At 45.1% G+C, this 18,216-nt stretch overlaps 1 protein-coding gene across 1 annotated transcript in view; it reads left to right on the forward strand.

Moving 5' to 3' along the window:
• Positions 1-18,216, forward strand: part of unc5cb (unc-5 netrin receptor Cb) — a 195,301-nt gene that overhangs the window by 88,516 nt on the left and 88,569 nt on the right. Inside the window, exon 3 of the mRNA XM_066651109.1 lies at positions 3,816-3,959. Coding sequence (XP_066507206.1) covers positions 3,816-3,959 — 144 coding nt within the window. The remainder of the gene's footprint in view (positions 1-3,815; positions 3,960-18,216) is intronic.

Genomic DNA, 18,216 nt, shown 5'->3' on the forward strand with positions numbered 1-18,216 from the left:
CACACACACACTCTCACACAATCTTACACACTTGTTTTTATACCCTGTCAGGATCGTAGGTGTCCTATGGGTTAAAGTGAGGAACTGCTCTTTTTTCCAGGAGATACTGGGGCTCGTACCAGCCCCCCAGATATGCCCCCATTGGATACACAGGCTTCACATCTGGAGAAAACCATGTCTCATCCATGGAGACAACTCAACACCGTGGGTCTGAAAGGACGTGGATTTGTTTAGATGTCGCAGAGAAAAGTTGGTTTTAAAACTGAGCAGGGAACACAAGGCCAGCCCAACGCTTCTTTACGAGCTACTGGTGCTGGATCGGCACTGAACAGTTTATAACGCCTCCAAGGAGAATGCAAACTGCCCAGGTCTTTCACATCAGCCGACAGACCCCATTGTCCCTTTGGCAGTGATTGGTGGAGAAGGGGCTGTTCTATTCACTCAGGGAGCCAAGCCTAGCTTGTTCTGTAGGACTCCTGGCCCCTCTCTCTCTCTCTCTCTCTCTCTCTCTCTCTCTCTCTCTGTTTTTTCTTCTCTCACTGTTTTTCTATTTTTGTTCTTCTTTCTGTTTTTCTATTGCTCTGGTTCACTCATTTTTATCTGCCTTTCTTGTTTCTTTCTGTTTATCTGTCTTTCTTGTTCTAACACACACTCTTACACACACACACACACACACACACACAAAATACTCCTTCAGTGCCCATGGAAAAACTCATTGCAGCGCTAGGAGTAATTCCATCCTCTGCAAAGAGAACGACAGCTGCATAAAGTGGTCTTCTCCCACCTCTATTTAGAGAGAGAGAGAGAGAGAGAGAGAGAGTGGGAGAGGTAGAGCAATATGGAGAGGAGGAGAGAGAGAGAGAGAGATGATATGATACGATGCTTAGCGTTCCCTGATTCGTTTAGCGATACCAGGCCCTCATCCGCCAAGCCCCCCGCTCTCACACCTCCACCGCTCTAATCCTCGCTGTAATAAATGAGTCTACAGAGGGATGAAGGTGGAAGAAATAAGTGCGGGACCGAAGCAACACCCACAACCCCCTCACCCCTCCCTCCACAAACCCAACCCGGCTAATCTAGGGGGCCGAGGGGGTCCGGCCGTGGGCCGCCTTCATTTGTTTGGAGACTGCAGGGCCCAGATGAACAATAATCAGAAGGGGTTAGCAAACAGGATTCTGGCTGCCATGACGGCCCCCAAATCCACCTCCAAAGGCCCCGGACAGCTCAATCATCCTGGCATTCGATCCGTGCAAGAGCTGCGGCAAAACAGCGGAATCTCAGCCCCCGACTTTCAGCCCCCAACTCTCGGCCCCTCCGTCCGGGCCGGCTTTATTAAAGCCTTCGCGAGGATGGAGAAATGTGTGGTGGATATGATGGATGGATGGATGGATGGATGGATGGATGGATGGTTAAGACACAGTTGTACAACATTCCGTGATATTCCGCAATAACTAATTTTGTTTTCCTAGTTTGGCTCCATTTGTCGATTTTGTAGCTCCACATCAACGCCCAACTAGGGGTGTAAAGGGTGTTATAGGGTCCAGATTCTTTTGAGTTGCTTTAGCAGGAACCACAGCTCTTCCTGTCCTGTCCGCCAGGGGTCTGAAAAGATGTGGCACTGGCTGGAGTGGGATTGGGAATACTTGTCTGGTGAGAAGCAGATGACGGATGGCACTGTGGAGCTGCAGGTGGTCTTGTTGCCTCACAGCTGCAGGGTCCCGTGGTCATGGGTTTCAACCACGACTCTGGTCACTGTTTGTGAGGAGCGTGGTGTGTTCTCTCTGTGTCTGTGTGGGTTTCCTCTCACTGTCTTAAATGTTGGCAGGTGGAGTGGCAGTGTGGAAATTGTCCACAGATGTGAATGGGTGACTGGATGAGAGTGTGAAACTGTCCAGGTGTGGTGACTGAGTGATTGTGGGATGCCCTGTCCAGGGTGTGATCCTGCCTTGTTTGTAATGATCCTAGCCTCTGGACCCACTGCAAACCTGAATATTATGGATTTATTACCCATATGAATGGGTGAATAGATGAATGAATGAGCAGATGCTACCAACTTGGCTGAGTTATGAGTTCCTGGCACTCCTCTGTGTGCATTAAGCCAGTTATTACTGGCTCCATAATAAAGGGTTCTTTCCTAACAATGAAAATAGAAGACGGTGCTAGTTATAGGGTCTGTATTAAATTAGACACCTTCAGCAGAAACTCAGGGCATGCCACGGGTGTCTCTGTCCATCTGTCCACTGCGGAACACGGCAAAATAGGTCTGAAAGGGTGGGATGCTGTCAAGAAGCTCTTGCTGTTCAGAGGATATGGAGACAAAAGAAGAACCGAGAAGCTGATGGTGTTCTCAGAACAATGGACCTGCTGACCTCAACACCTTTGGGTCTTTGGGATTAATGGGCTTTTTGCAACAAACTTCCACGACCGAGTCTTGTTTTCCCGCTTCGCCTCATCGGGAAGTAAGCCGATTACATGCCTGCATAAAAATGCCTATGTTTTTCCAACAATGAATCTGAAGGATGGTGTTAGTTATAGGTGTCGGAGTCTTATTTCCTCTGATGCTTTTATTACCGTGGCTTTGAGAGGATTCATGGCAGATTAAGCTGTAGTCGCTGGCCCTTTTTCCTTTTTTACTTTCTAGAGTCCCTTGCTATTTATTCAAGCTGAAGTTATTTTGCACAAGGCCAACTCGCTCACACTGGACCATCTGGTCAGTGGGCTGCTTTCGAAACACGAGCAGAAACTGCGGTGGCAAATGTTGGTTTAGTGATTCGCAGTCTTGCTTCGCAGGTTTTATTTTTTTCCACAAGATATAAATCTATATATATACAAACTTTTCTCTTACTCTCTGTGTATATGGAGAGACACGGTATAGTCTCTCTACCTCCCGTCCATCTCTCTCTCCTGGTCTCCTGTCGTTAGTTTCCGTCTTATTCGAGTAATGGAAAGCAGTTTGGGGGAGAGCTAATTGGATGCACTCAGCCTTAACTACTGTCACCTGTGGTGTTCCACAGGGGTCAGATCTAGGGCCACTTTTATATAGTATTTATACAGTACACTCGCTCCCACTTGCTTACATTATTCATCAGCTGGAGCTGTTTGTATGCTAAAAGCGCTCACGTTTACCACTTTGACTACGCTTAATTGTTTGCAGGAGAAATTGTGAATGCATAGCAGCGTTCACGGGGAGTCATTTTCAGCTGATTGCGGCTTGATTTAATTGTTAATGATTGTAAAAAAAAACAAAAAACAAAGATGTCCACCTTATAGTTTCACATTTTTAAAATATATTTTAATTGATGTATGTAATATGCTTTGAGGTCTAATATTATTCATTCATAGATTCATTCATTCATTCATTTATATTCTGTAAATGCTTGCAGTCGGTGCAGAACACACCCTGGAACATAGGGGACCTTGGACACACACCTGTGGGCAGTTTCACACACTCACCCTGTCACACAGCCAGTCCACCTCCCGACATTGTTTATTTTTTTGGAGTGTAGGAGGAAACCCACTCAGACACTGGGAGAACACACCAAACTCCTCACAGACAGTGACCCAAGGTAGGATTGAACCTGGGACATATAGAGATCCAGGAATTGTGGCAGTGAAGCCACCTACAGTGCCCACCCTATTATTAAATGTATACAAATGGGTAAATATAGTATTTGTGGGCATTTGGGGTCTTTTTTCCCTTTGGGTTTCCACCCTAGACATAGACCCTGAAAGCTACATAAATGTTAATGTAAATCTCTCTCTCTCTCTCTCTCTCTCTCTCTCTCTCTCTGTATATGTCTCTCTCTCTCTCTCAGGGCTGGTGGTGAGGGAGGCGAGTATTGAGATCACTCGCCAGCAGGTGGAAGAGCTCTTTGGTCTGGAGGATTTCTGGTGCCAGTGTGTGGCCTGGAGCTCAGCAGGCACCACCAAGAGCCGCAAGGCCCACGTCCGCATCGCCTGTGAGTCCCCCCCACACACACACACACACTCACACACCACTTCCAGGAAACATAAACTGTCTTTAACAATAGTGGAAAAAGTCCCAGAGGATTTTGCTACAACTGCAAGTACGTAAACCTTGAAAAACAACCCCAGGGGCATGGACGAGTGGCTGGCACAGGAAGAGAAGAAGACTATATTAAGGCCAAACATTTCTCCATTCCACACGGTCCGACTAGAAAATGACCACATTTCCTTCCTGTACTTTCTCTCTGTGTCTCTGCTCAGTCCGCAGTGTCCTCACAAGACATATGCCACCAAAACTGTAGCAAACAAAAGTGGTTATTTATAATTTTCTCCAAATAACTCACATGAGGGGAGGAATACGCTCCACGGAGAGGGTCCTCCTAATGGAGGCAGCCATTTTAAAATACATATATAGACATAAATTGGCAAGTAATTTCATATAATTAATACTAAAATATGAAACTTGCAGTTGGTCATAGCATAGGTTAATTCAACCTAAGCTACAAATTTAACTTCCAGACATTGTGGACAGTTCTGAAGCAGCTGCACATGAGCTTAAGGTCACCGTGCTCAATGCCAAGTGTAGCCTAGAGAGTTCTAAAAAACCCCAGCATTGAAATTGTGTTCTGGTGCCAGCGTCAGACCAATCCCTGACCTTATCAGTGTTTAAATGGCTAGAGGTCATCAGTTCCTCAAAGCAGTGTTCCAGCATGTGGCGTGAAGATCATATCATCGTGCATCATCATATAAGCCCACCCTTGGATGGAGGATGATGTGGCTGTGTTTTAATCTGCCCTTGTGTATGCATATGTGTGGGCATATGTGCCTTGATGCGTCTTTGTGTGTGTATGTGTGTGTGTGTCCGTAACTAATAAGCTGATGTGTGTTTGTGTGTAAGAGAGCGAGAGAGACTGAAGCATGCTCTCTGCTCTGTGAGATGAGTCAGTCACGCCAGATAAACAGCTCCTTGGTGAGCGAGCCTTCCATGCAGCCAGCAGCCCTTATCTGTTGTTGTTGTTTTTTTTTTTGTCCCAATGCTGCTTGCTTCTTGCTCTCGTGCTGAATGTTGATTCGAGTCGAGACAGGGCCTTGGCGTTGTAATCAGATTTCCCCACCATGGCTCTGTACGCTTGAGCGCCCCCCCATTCCTCCAACGTCCAAATGCTTCTGGAGAATACCATTAACAGGCCTTAAACAACTTAGTAATCCACCCAGGTGATGGATATGTCAAACAAACTGACCGTTTGTGACCTACAATCTCCTAAATGTTCTCAGATAATGACCATGGCTCACTGAATGTGATCTAAATGCTTTGCATTCTTTTAAAACCTCCTTTCATTCTCTTCTTAAATGCTCAGGACTCCAACAAGACCACCGCGGAGCAGATAGCACGTCGTTTGTCTGGTGTGTTAGTGTGTGTTGCACTCGTACGAGTGGATCAGGCACAGCAAGTGCTTCTGGAGTTTTTAATGCCTCACCAACCACCAATCAAAAGCAGCCACCCAACAGCAGCATCCTGTTTCAACAGGACAACCATCACAAAGTGTGCTGTAATAAATGAGCTGCTGTCTTGTGGTAGGTGTGTCCAACAGAGTGGACAGTAAATGGACACCGTGTGTAAAAACTCGAGCAGTACTCGCTGTGTCTGATCCACTTATACCACACACCAACACAACATCACCACGTCAGCTGAGACAGACCTACTACAAACATCGGATGCCTGCTCTGTGGTGTTCCTGAGGGGAACAGGGTGACAAAGTATGCAGAGCAACAGATGGACAACAGTCATTAATTACAGTCACAACAAAGTGTTCCTGTATGATCAGTGGAGCTGAGAAAAGGCACAGTATGTGGGATAAAAGCGGTGGTTTTAATGTAATGGCTGATCACTGCATACATTTTTGGAACTCAGGGATAACGGGGGTCCCAAGGAATTTTAAATTGTGCAAATTTCCTTCGCTCTTATCTGTAAAGAAGCCTCTTGCTTGACCTTAGCTTCCTCTGCGCTGCCCAGGACAGTCCTGAGCATGCTGCCAAACCGGTGCTGGACCGTCCTATCTTCCCAGTGTCCATTGTCTCAAATTGCGGTTGTGATTGACAGCTAACAAAGCAGCTTTCTGGAGCCGTTCCCTCATCCTGCTGCGTGTGGCGTAAACCCATCAGCGGTGCTGTCATATCATCAGCTCCAGGCTGCTCAGGCTGATCTGAGACCAGGCTTGAAGATTTGTGCTTTATTCTCTTCAGTGTTTTATGTTTTGATTTAAAAAAAAACCAGATGGGATTTTTATGTAGTGTAACCTTCCCACCAAATCCGGTGTGTCCTGTTTTTCTAACACTCTGGGAACTCAGGGTAAAGATGGAAGGAAAAGCTATATGGTGCATATATTGGATGCAAACACATATTACAGCATTGGGTGGATGCTCTTATCTCTTATCGCAGAGTAGTGTTAGGAGTCTAGCCCATGGCCTCTTGGTGATGTCATGTTCCTTGTGTGATCTACACACTTTGGAGAGCGTGGCTGTCCTTCACAGGGCATCACACTATAACCCCTGACACATGTGGACAAGCTTGCTCAGCTAGTCCACATACAAATGATTTTTGGACTATGGGAGGAAACGGAAACACATGGAGAAAACCCACACAGACACAGGGAGAACACACAAAACTCCTTACCCAGTTTAACAACTAATACATAGGCAGTAAGAGCGCTTCAAAGACCAGTGCTGTCTGCAGAAAATATGCTTCCTTTCAAGTCGAAGCAAACAAAGCCTAATATGTTAGACCGGGTGTGCCCAAACTTTTGAACAGCACATATTAAAAGATCCATGAGAGCGGAAGAACAGCAGGGAAGGAGCTGTTTTCCCCGTTGGAGAGCGCCCCCAGCCCGACTCTGGTTTCTCTCGCTTCTCTCTAATCAGCTGTGATCAGCTGCCTGCCACCACTAACCTTTCCTTCAGATCTGAATAAATTCCTCATCCGCTCCTATTAAAATCTCCCCAGCGGATTACAGAACCTGCTGGAGGGCTGCGACCCAATCCACATCGGACGCACCCTCTTCCAGACTAGCGTTCAAAATCAAGCCTCTCTTCTGTCTCCGCATTCTTTACTTCTTTTTTTAACTCGTGGAAGTAGCTGTTATTGCCAACAATAACAAACGCATGATGTAATGCCATATTAACAATTTATCAGACACAGCTCATTGAAACAAGCAGGAAAATTCTGTCAGAAGTGAGGATTGTAACCAGGCCTGTGCGCAGACACTTCAAGGGGCAGGAGCTTAGTGGGGAGAAAAAAAGAGGCAAGCTGAACGTGAATGAAATTCATTAAATCAGTTTAATTCACAGCATATAGGGACACTCTAATCCAGAGACACAGTCTGATCACGTTGCAGGAGAAAGAACATGGTGCTATGAGCTTTTCCGAAGCAGCCTCAGCTTTTTTGCCAAGACCTGGAATTGAACCCCAGACTCTCACTTAATGCCCGTGTTTTGTTGATTTCCATCACGTCCTGTAAAGAGACATTTTACAAAAATTTAACAACATATGCGTTTTCTGCACATTTCTATTCAATTATTACATTTCTATCTAGTTATTGGTGGTCACTCAGTGATAATCCTCTTTAGTAGGTGGTATTTGTGAGCAGCCATATTGCATGACGTGAATATGTGCTTACATGACTTGTGCACACAGCTGCATGCCCACAACATCCAGAACTGCCATTGTTTTTTCTGGGCTTGTGTTCATATAAGCTTAACCGATGTGTGTCTTTATGTAGCAATTCACATGTCATTCCTGCATTTTCCAAACAGGATTGCAGTTGAACAGTGGAACAACGCGAAAGTAATAGCCTCTGACTTTTGTCGGTGAAGTCCTATCCTCTGCTCGTGCTGGACGGACGCTTTAATCAGTGGCCAAGCAGCTCTCGGGCACGATAAATAAGCCTGCATTTTTGTTGTTGAAGAACGGTGATCAATGTTAAGGCTATAAAGCGGGGGGCAGCTGTAAAAGGCTTGCGGCAGGCCGAGCTGGGGGATATTAATTGGGGGGTGATTTGTGGGCCTGCTGGCATCCAAGCACTTTCAGTGTGAGTTATAGGAAGAGGGGGTGACATTCGATCAGCGGGGAGGGAGGCGTGCTGTTTTTTAAAAAACTCGCAAGGGTGATTTACCTGAGCTTGTGACCCACTCAGCGGGTCACTCTAAAGTGCCCTGGGAGGAAGAGAGAGAAGGGGAAAGGGAGGAGGAGCGAACAAGGGAATGGCAATGACAATGAGAGAGAGGTGGAGGCAGCCACTCTGGTTTACATAAGCAGGGTGTCTTCAGGTTCGAACCTTGGATTCCAGATTCCAGGCCAGGATTTTATAATGGCCGTCTGGTATGACGCTGCAATTGCTAATACACCTTATCAGCTATTAGCATAAACTAAGATGTCTCACTTTAAAAAACGAAGAGAATAGGCCAGTGGACTAAAAATGACCATTACCAATGGTAAAGGACTAGAGGAAGATTGAATCATACATGTTGATACAGTAACATGTGCCTAATCATCGCTCAGCAGATTTGACAATTAGTTCATAGCATATGAATGGTATTTTGACGGAACTAAAATCACTGAGATACTCTTACCTCAGATGATCTCATCTCCTCAGGCAAAACTAATCCTATCTTAATATAGCTAAAGAGAGGGGAAGACCTGACAAGAGCCTGGAAGAATGAAGAGAGAGAGAGTGTGACAGGATGGATGGAGAGACTAAGGCAAAGGAAGACAGGAGCGCAAGAGGACAGGGACATAAAAGACGTATAATGTGAGGCAGAGAAGGACAGTTTGTTCAGTTACTGCCACTGCTGCGTTCTAAGAAAAGTGCAATTAAGAAAGGACAAGTGGGATGATTACGGAATGATTATGGAATGAGTCACATGAGAAAATGGCCCCACTTCTTGTAGTCTGAGTGAATTATTCAGCCTTGTACTCGCACACGGCTTTGTTTTTAAGAGCAGTTCTGGCCTTGCTGTGTATTAGTAAGGGTATGTTGCTTGATTAAGAGTTTGCATCTAGTCCTTCAATGTGTGTGGGGGCGTTGAAACGTGTGTTTTCTCCCCCTTGGATTGTGACCCGTTTTGTAGTTTGCCATGGAAACGAAAGGAGGGCTGGAAACACTGAATGCTTGATCATACCTGTGGGATTTGAGGGTCCTTAATACTTCATCTAGAAGTGAATATATGCCATCAGAAAGCTTGAAGCTGTGCAGAACAATGCAACATTTATGTGGCCATGTATTCTTCAGCTAAATGTTACGACTTTCATGGCTTGTAAAGCTTGGGTGTATGGAGCACCCAGAGTCCTAGTCCCTTAGCAGGAGGAGGAGTGGAGAATTGCCACAGAAAGTGCATTAGTTCTTGATCCAGCAGTTTAAGAACAACAAACTACGATTTTAGGTTTTACCCCATCAGCCTTTGACCCCTTGAGGTTAGAAAGGTGAACTTAGGACTTGAGGGTTGCCAGTTCAGCCCCCAGGATTGGCAGGAAAAGTGGGGGGTGGGAAGCGAGGGGTAGGTGAAAGACCTGTGTTTTCTCCTCCCTCAATATCCATGGCTGAAGTGTCACTGAGCAAGGCATCCGACTCTCAGACCTCTCCTCGGACACATGGCCTGTAGCCTGAACACTCCTCCTTCTTCTTCTTTACAACTGCTTCACTGCTCATAATGTCCTGTGATGGACTGGCTCTGTGTCCAGGGTGTGTCCTTGCCCTGCGACCAATGATTCCAGTTAGTCTCATGTCCAACATTGACCTCCATAAGGATGTAGCAGTTACTCAATGAAGAAATGGGGCCAGTCCTTTAACAGAAAGAATAGGTCCAGTTTTACCACTTTGCCAAACCGCTTTACCCTCAACCCAGGTCATGACCTCTATTTCTAGAGATGCTTGGGTATACAAAAAACATCCCCAGGAAAAGTGTAGTCATATATATAGTCAATGTATTGGCAAATAATCAGTTTAGGACCAACATTCCTCAATTAGCAAGGTCTTAACGTAGCCTGGAGTCTTAAGTTGGCAGCACTTTGCACAAAAGAATGCGTATCAGGCCATTTATCCCTGACTCAAATGTAGTTACTTTTATTGTGTTGCAGGTAAAGGGCCAAAATGCTTCCATTTGCATTTATACGCATCACCACAGCGATTAGAACCAGTGCCAACCCTTGTTTTGCAGCGTCAGTATCAAACCATTTAGGAGGCGAGGTGGGGTGGGGAGGGGAAAAAAACCATATGGAAATAGCCCATAATTCAGAAACTTGTGTAATTTAGCATGACAAGTAGCCAAACACATCCACTTAGGGTAATTGCCCTCACATGTGCCCACTTGTGGAGTCTCAGGAGCACAGATTTCTGTGGTAAGTGGAGGTGGCTCCGCAGGAATGCCTCCTCAGAACTCCTGGCCTCCTGCTACCCCAACCTGATGGGTCAGTAAACCCAAGTAAGCCAAGTAAGTCCAGTTTAGGAGGAAATATTTTTGAGATGGGGTTAGGGAAATTCTACCGCTTGCCTCAATTTGCCTAGATTCCTTTTTTTTAATGTATGTATTTATTTTATTCCAGAAAGCACCATCTTCTTCACTTTTCCTTACCATAGACACACAGTTAAAATGAGCTTTGGTATGCCCCCATGCCCCCCCCCCCTTTTTCTCCTGAAGCTGTCTCTGTAATAAAAAGCACCAAACTCTATGTTCCCCAAAGCCAACGCAATCATTTTGTTCTGTGTGTGTGCAACACGCGTCTCAGGCAGCTACTTTTAATTTTGTAGCTTTTTTTTTCTTTTCCCCACTGTTTTTTATGAAGCCTTTCAAAGTAAACGTGTTATTTCTGCGTTTTATGTTGCGTACTGATGGATTGAAGGCTGGAGTCTGAGGTATTTTTTTTATCCCTGAGGCCACACATATAGTTCAAGTGAAGCATTGCTGGAAAAATTGTATCTTTGAGTATTTTCTTTAATTAAATTTGGTTTTGTTATTCACCGCATTGCTCAGCTCAAATCTGATAAAAGACAACTTTTCAGTTATCCAGTGGCCCTGAGAGCACCCGTGTTGAAGTGCGTTAACTTAGGCGAAATGGCCCCTGTATGTCACCTGCCATTAATGTGGAATACCTAAAGAACTGAGAAGTGGCATTACATATCACAAATGGCATTGTAATGCATTTTGCCCATTAAAGTGAATAATACATCTAGCTTTGATTTTGCTTATTTCCTCTACCACCTCCTTTCCCCGGCAACAATCCTTCACCTCTCGTATTTCTTTAAACGGCTTGAACTGTATTTCTTGGACAGTGCAAAAATATGGATCGCGTTTGTTGAGGCGTAAAGTGGCTAATGTTTCACTCTCAGCTGAGGGCTGTGACGACAACTCATTTTTGTGTCAGTGATACAGCAACTGAAGGGCTGAATAAGGCCTGTTAGAAATGGAAAATGATCACGGAGAGTAGACAACCTGAGCCAGATTTCAGGCCTCTGGCCACCACACAATGAAAAGATGCTCCTGTGGTCAGGTCAAAATAAGTAGATGCAGCAGAAAAGCACCATCATTTCCATCTGTAGTTCAGGGAAATGCTTTTGTCGCTCTGTGTTTTCAGATTAAGAAACAGACCATTAGGACCTAAGAGGAATGAAAGGATGTTGAGTAAAAACCCACCAGGCAAGTCCCTAACAGACTCTATCCCAAACAAATTTAGAGTATGGTAAAATAAAATGAAGCGCAACAGGCGAGAGGCTGCGTTCGATTTGCAGTCGATGGTGTTTCAAGCTCACATATGTCAGAACACAAGCAATTAATTCCACCCACACAGGTCCAGGGAAGCGGGAGAGGGTCCCGGGGGGAGGCGGGCGCTGGTGGAAGGCCGTAATGGAATGAAAATGCTGGTAATTGGAGTGAGTTGTTTAAAGTGCCAATCCCAGAGCAGTCCCGTGGCTGGCTCACTAAGGCGCCATCGCTTTTTTTTTTTTTTTTTTTTTTTAAAGCAGGACCCGCCACGCGTTGTAACGGTAATGGCCTCTGACGCTTGCTGAGGCTGACAAAAACGTTTGGTTGAATGGAGGTTCTGGGCTGTATGTGTGTGTTTGTCAGAGGTTACTGAGCATGGGCGAACAAGGTGACCTGTTTATGCCCGGACGTTGCCAAAGATGTGACTGCGGTTTAACATGACAAATTCCTGATTGCATCATGGGATGACTCAAGCCACAGAAACAGAGCAATTCTCAGTGACAGGGCATCAGCAGAAGCTGGTGACAGAGGATTCTGCTAATGGACTGAGAGAGATAGAGCTAGATCCGTATTGACATCCAGTGTAAAGCCCTCGTTGCAAATGGAAAAGCCCTAGACGGGCCCTAGACGGGCTTTTCTTCCTGTGATATGAGGCTAAATGTAACCCACCCTTTGTGCTGTCGAGCTTTGCAGATGAAGACTGTGCCCAGGCCTTTACCTGTGGTTTACATCACTAGTGTGTGTGTCAGTGCAATTAAAGCAGACAGCATGTGCGCAAGTTGTAGAAACAACTGTGACTTCTCTCTGTCTGCGCCCTGCTCTTTCAGTGACCTTGAGCTGTTGAGAGTGTGACAGGCGCACAGTAGACGGACACCCGCAGGGTTGTGTCCTGTCGCTAGCTCACTCTGCTCAGACAAGTCAAGTGGTCCTGCTGTGCATGGCGCCACCCCCTTACCATTCATCGTCCATAAGCGTCCACTCGCTTTCCTCTCTGTCTGCTTACCTCAGCCACCATTTTGGCTTTCTTCCCCTTAGTTCAGGGAGCAGGGGAACAGCTTGACATATCAGTCCAAATCCAACGGGGCCCAGCCATTCATGTCATGTTTGGTAGGTTTCAGCAGTTTTCAAGTTTTCGTGCAACTCGAGTCAAGTTCCAGTTCAACTTTTAGGAATCTTACATCTACAGAGACTTTGTGTCGGTGAGTGACTCTCTCCCTCTGGGCTCAGCAAAAGGGGTTGATTTAACTTCTGCATTAAACTTTTCATGGCCACTACTTTTTGGGGAATCGTCCGGGATTTCTGGCTTTTGGGAATAGGCCTGGCCTGAGTGAAATTTCATGGGGAAATTGCCACGACACCTCCCTGACATTTGAAAGACTTCAGCCTGCATTACATCTACGGACCGGTGAAATCTAAATGCTCAGTGTGGCAAATCAGGTTCATATTACATATGATGACCTAATGCTCTTGTTGTAATCATTGTTGGTACAATGTCATTCAGCAGGGATTACCTTTAGGAGTGTATTCCAGGCTTGAAATGGTTTCTTTTCGATTTGGGTAGAGTTTGCATTGACTACAGTTTGATTAAGGCACAATTTTTTAGGGCTATGTTTACTTCAAGCTGAATATATCTGGGCTTCATTTGGGTTCAGATGGATTTTGAACTGAACTACAGTTTAATTTTAAGCTCAGAATTCCCCCCAGAGCAGACCCACCACACATGGCACAACCCCTGACCATTCTTTGTCTGCAAGGATCCTGTGAAGCTGAACTTAAAAATACAAAATATCATTTTCCAAGTTTGAAACCAGAGACACCACAGTGCGGAGGGGAGCTTAGGGATGGATTCCCACAGTTCTGTGAATCCATTGCTTTCCTTTCTGGCCTTTTATAAATTCACAGACAGTGCTGTAGTCATGTGTGTGGGTGTGTGTGCACCCTCGCTGACCCAAGAGCAGGTGAAGTGTGCTTTCGCAGCAAGTGCCCTGTCAGCACATTAAAGGAAGTCAATCTCCCTACTGAGATGATGAGGCCACCAGCTACAGTCATATTTTGGGAGCGAGGAATACAGCTGTGACCCACGCTGGCCATCTGCCAACACCAAAAAAAGGAAGCCTTCGAGGCAGCGCGTAAATCCGAAAGATTTGTCCAAAACGATAAATAAATCATTGCGGGATCTGAGCTTTTATGCTTGCACAAAATATCTCTAACAGCCCTGCTGCTAAGATGGGAGAACCTTGCAATAGCTTTCCCTGAGGAGACCAAACTGCCCCAGGAGGCCTTTCCAAAGTAAAGAATCTCGCCTCTGGACGTGGCCTTATCTGAGCTTAGGAAGAGAAAAACAATCCTCTTTTTCTTTTGCCCTTTGAAATATAATTGTAAGCTTTGTAAAAAGCCTGATCATATCAATGGTAAAGCGATTACTGTTATCCATCTATCAAATATGTATGAAAGTCTCCCTTCATCTGCGGCAAACACTCAGTCAGACGTCCACTTCCACTAATGGGGCTCAGATTGGCTCCTAAACTGTTCAGATGGATATTAGCATTCCCTTTAGTCTTGCTGAGGATCTCGCTCTCACGTCCAAACTTCGCTCCAGTGGATGCAGAGGAAACCTGTGTTGAGAAGGACGTTTCAAGTTGGACCTCATGCTGTTACAAGCACAATGCTTTCTTTGATTGGTAGAGCTCCTAGGAGAGAGGCTTTGTATTTACAGCAGGTGTTCAAAAGTTGGAGATCCTACTTCTAATGAGTGAATTATGGCCACAGGTGTATGGGACCCTCTGGAGTAACCACACATGTGTGTATAGTCAGTATACTCAATGCCAAGTTTGGATCATAAATTTATGAAATCCCTTCGCATTAGGCTGTTGTGGCATCTGGCATTTGCCGGAGCGATGGAGCTCCACCCGGTGGGACGGATTGACTGGGATTACTGATCAAGGAACATCAGTATCTGACATTGATAAAGCTGTTATGGCTGAGTGCAATCAAATCTCCACAACAATGTTCCAAATCCACTGACAGTTTTAGAGTAGAAACTGGTGCTGCAGCAAAGAGAGGAGGCTAATTCACCAGGAATACAACTGATTTTAAAGTAAATCTTGGATGAACATCTTGGAGTTTACAAGCTTTTGGTCGCGTAGTGTACATCAGCTGCGGTGTGTCTGCAGAGTGTAGGCCGGGATCAAGGGTTTTTTTTCAGGGTCTGAGGTTACAGAGCATAACTGAAGGATGATTTACTTATTGTGTACATGCATGAGTGCATGTCATACTTGTCAATATTTTGGTTTCTTTGGGTTTCTTTCTGTTAAATTGTAATTTAGATTGAGTATGAGTCAAGTATCGAAATAAATACGATGTTGTAGGTGTAGGTTAACCCCCTCAACATCTGCTCTCCAAATTTGTAAGATACCACCCCCCTCCCCAATATCATCAATAAAAGACAGAGCTTCACACAAGTTTCTTCATTTTCTGTAACCACTTCATGCTCATCAGGGTTGAAGCTGGCTCAGAGCACACCCAGAATGTCTGGATGAACCATATTATGATCCACAAATTGGGTCCCCATTGGAGGGTGTCCATGTCTAAACAAGGTTAAATTAGCCCAGAGTCTTTGATACATCCTGACCACTAGGTGTCGGTATAACAGCTGTTTCATGTTACATTTCACCTTTTTACATTTCAACTCCCCACCACAACCCTCTACAGCCCCCCAAAGCTTCAGTATATTTCCACAACTTTTGTGCTACTGTTCAAACAGCTAATGGATAGATCTTGTCTACATGAACTTTATCTGATGGGTTTTGAGTGTCAGAGAGTGAGTACACCGACGGTCAATAACGTTTTTTATCCATTGAGATGAAAAAGAAGTGAAGACTGATAAATGCTGTCTGGGCTCCAGTTTGAAAACTGGGCTGCGTTTTTAAAAGCTACTTTCAAGAGAGACTCTGTAGAACAAGGGGAAAGTTTTTAGACCCACTTCGGAAACTTTAGACACACTTGACTGATACAGTTACACAGTGTAAGCTAATGATAATACATGACTGGACATTTTGTCATTGGTCCGACAAACAGAGTCATTATCGCACACCATATCTGACCCAACTGGAACGCCTGAGCAGAAAACCTGATTTAAAATCGCGTAGCAGTATTGATGTTTAGATGTAGCCATATTGATAGATGCCAAGGACACAGTGAACAGCGGTATGTGTGATTTGTGAGGACTTTAGATTGTTTTGAAAGTACATAAATAAACATTTCCTTGCAGGATATGTGGTTTCTCCTCGACTAATATTTACAATATAATGTCCTCTGATTTGTAAACAGAAGTGTTTGGATGAACATTTGTTGGACTGTTCAAATTAAGGCTATTAATAGACAGTTTCCTCTGGAAGTGATGTTGGAACATTGCTGTGAGGATCTGACTGCATGAGAGCATTAGTGAGTTGGATACACACCTGTATTCTGCACAATCAGTCCACCTTCCAAGATGTGTTTTTTTTTTTTTTTCGAATAATTGGAGGGGGTGGTGCGGTGGTGCAGAAGGTAGTGTCGCAGTCACACAGCTCCAGGGACCTGGAGGTTGCGGGTTAGAGTCCCGCTCCGGGTGACTGACTGTGAGGAGTGTGGTGTGTTCTCTCTGTGTCTGCGTGGGTTTCCTCCGGGTGCTCTGGTTTCCTCCCACAGTCCAAAAACACATGTCAGTAGGTTGATTGGCGACTCAAAAGTGACCATAGGTGTGAATGTGTGTGTGTTGCCCTGCGAAGGACTGGCGCCCCCTCCAGGGTGTATTCCTGCCTTGTGGCCATTGATTCAAGGTAGGCTCTGGACCCACCGTGACCCTGAATTGGATAAGGGTTACAGATAATGAATGGATGGATGGAATAATTGGAGGAAACCAATACAGAGAGTGAGCTGAGGTGAGGGGCTGCCATGTTATAGGTTTAAGAACTATATGATGTGAGGTGTGCTTTGAAGCGTATGTAAATTAGGGTAAATATGGGTGTATTCTATGTAAATGAGATCTTGATAAGTGGGTGAGTTTTTTTTTACGGACCTTCATTCATTCACTTGTTCTGTCACATAAATAAAAGTAGGTTGAAACCAAACCACTCAGCAGGTCACATCCGAAACATCGATTAATCATTTCACTCAAAAAATGATTTGCGTTTGAAGTTTAAGCGTTGGATGGAAGTAGAGACAGGGAGGTATTAGTGGCTCATGAGAACCTCATTCAATAGAGCTACAGTCGCTGTCAAGAACACAGCTTGGAAACCATTTGTCAGCCTCATCCCATTCTTCCTTAACCGATAAACGCAGTAAATAAAAGTGTCAGCGGGTAAACAGGAAGAATCGTCCGGAGAATTGTAAACGTCAGTTGCTTGTGTTGGAGCCTTGATGGAATGGGCTCAGAATCAGACGCCGTAAAGCAGGCACGTGCATGGGTAGACTCTGGACAGGGGCCTTTTTTTTTTACTCTTCTGCTCTCACATTGTACCCCAGCTTTCTTGGCCATCACGTGTCATAACTGGGTTTTATGTGGCCATCCTTGAAAGTCATAAGAGTACAGAAACAAGCTTGGCTCCATGTGTTTTATTGCTTTTGCACACACCGCTCTGATGTTGTGTCCACCCCAGTGGAAATATCCCACCCATTTGGAGTCAGAATTCTCATTCCACCTTAAATTGTGCACGTTAAATTGCTGATTTATGTGTATTTAGATTCTTATTAGGAAACAAATCTGTTCCACCTTAAATGGGCATCTTTACAAGGATATAGTTAGTTTTTTTTTTTCAAGTTTTCCGTGCCACCTTAAATGGCCAACATTGCCAGCAAAGGGCTGGGCATCTTTGAATAGGTGGTGGTAGCCATTGCACCTACATAGCTGTAGGGCTGTGGGGTCCTGGGTTTGAATCTAACGGTGAACCTTGCTCTAAATGATAGAGAAGCAGGCTCAGGACTAAAAGTTGCCGCTGGTTTGACCCCTAATACCTGCCAGGAAAAAAATTGAGTTAGTGAAGGAACAGTGCTATCTTCTGCTTCAACATTCACAGCTGAGGTGCCCATCAATAAGGCAACAACCCTCCAGCTGCATCCTGGGCACTGTATTCGGTTGCCTGCCCCTCTGGATATGTGTATGCCCACATTCTCTAGTGTGTGCCCTTTGCAGAAACTTGCTCACTGTTATGTGTATGTGTGTTCACTGCCATGCATGGGTTAAATGCTTAATTAATCCCCAAGGGGGGCAGGGGTTCCTTCGTCTTCTTCCTAAATTGTGTGTTGCAGCAACTTTCCTTTGAAATCTCACTTTCTGAAAGCCTGCCCAACATGTAGCGCCTCATTAATGATGGTCAGCATGCCTGAAGAACTTATCATAGCACCCACCAAAAATAGCTTGCGCCATCAGCATGTACTTTTCCAGCCTCCTCATATCAGCGACATGTTGTATTTGAGTTGAAAGTCAAATATGTACCTGAGGAACCAGGGGGGAAGGGG

Source organism: Hoplias malabaricus, chromosome 18, assembly GCF_029633855.1.
Source record: "Hoplias malabaricus isolate fHopMal1 chromosome 18, fHopMal1.hap1, whole genome shotgun sequence".
NCBI classification, from domain to species: Eukaryota; Metazoa; Chordata; class Actinopteri; order Characiformes; family Erythrinidae; genus Hoplias; species Hoplias malabaricus.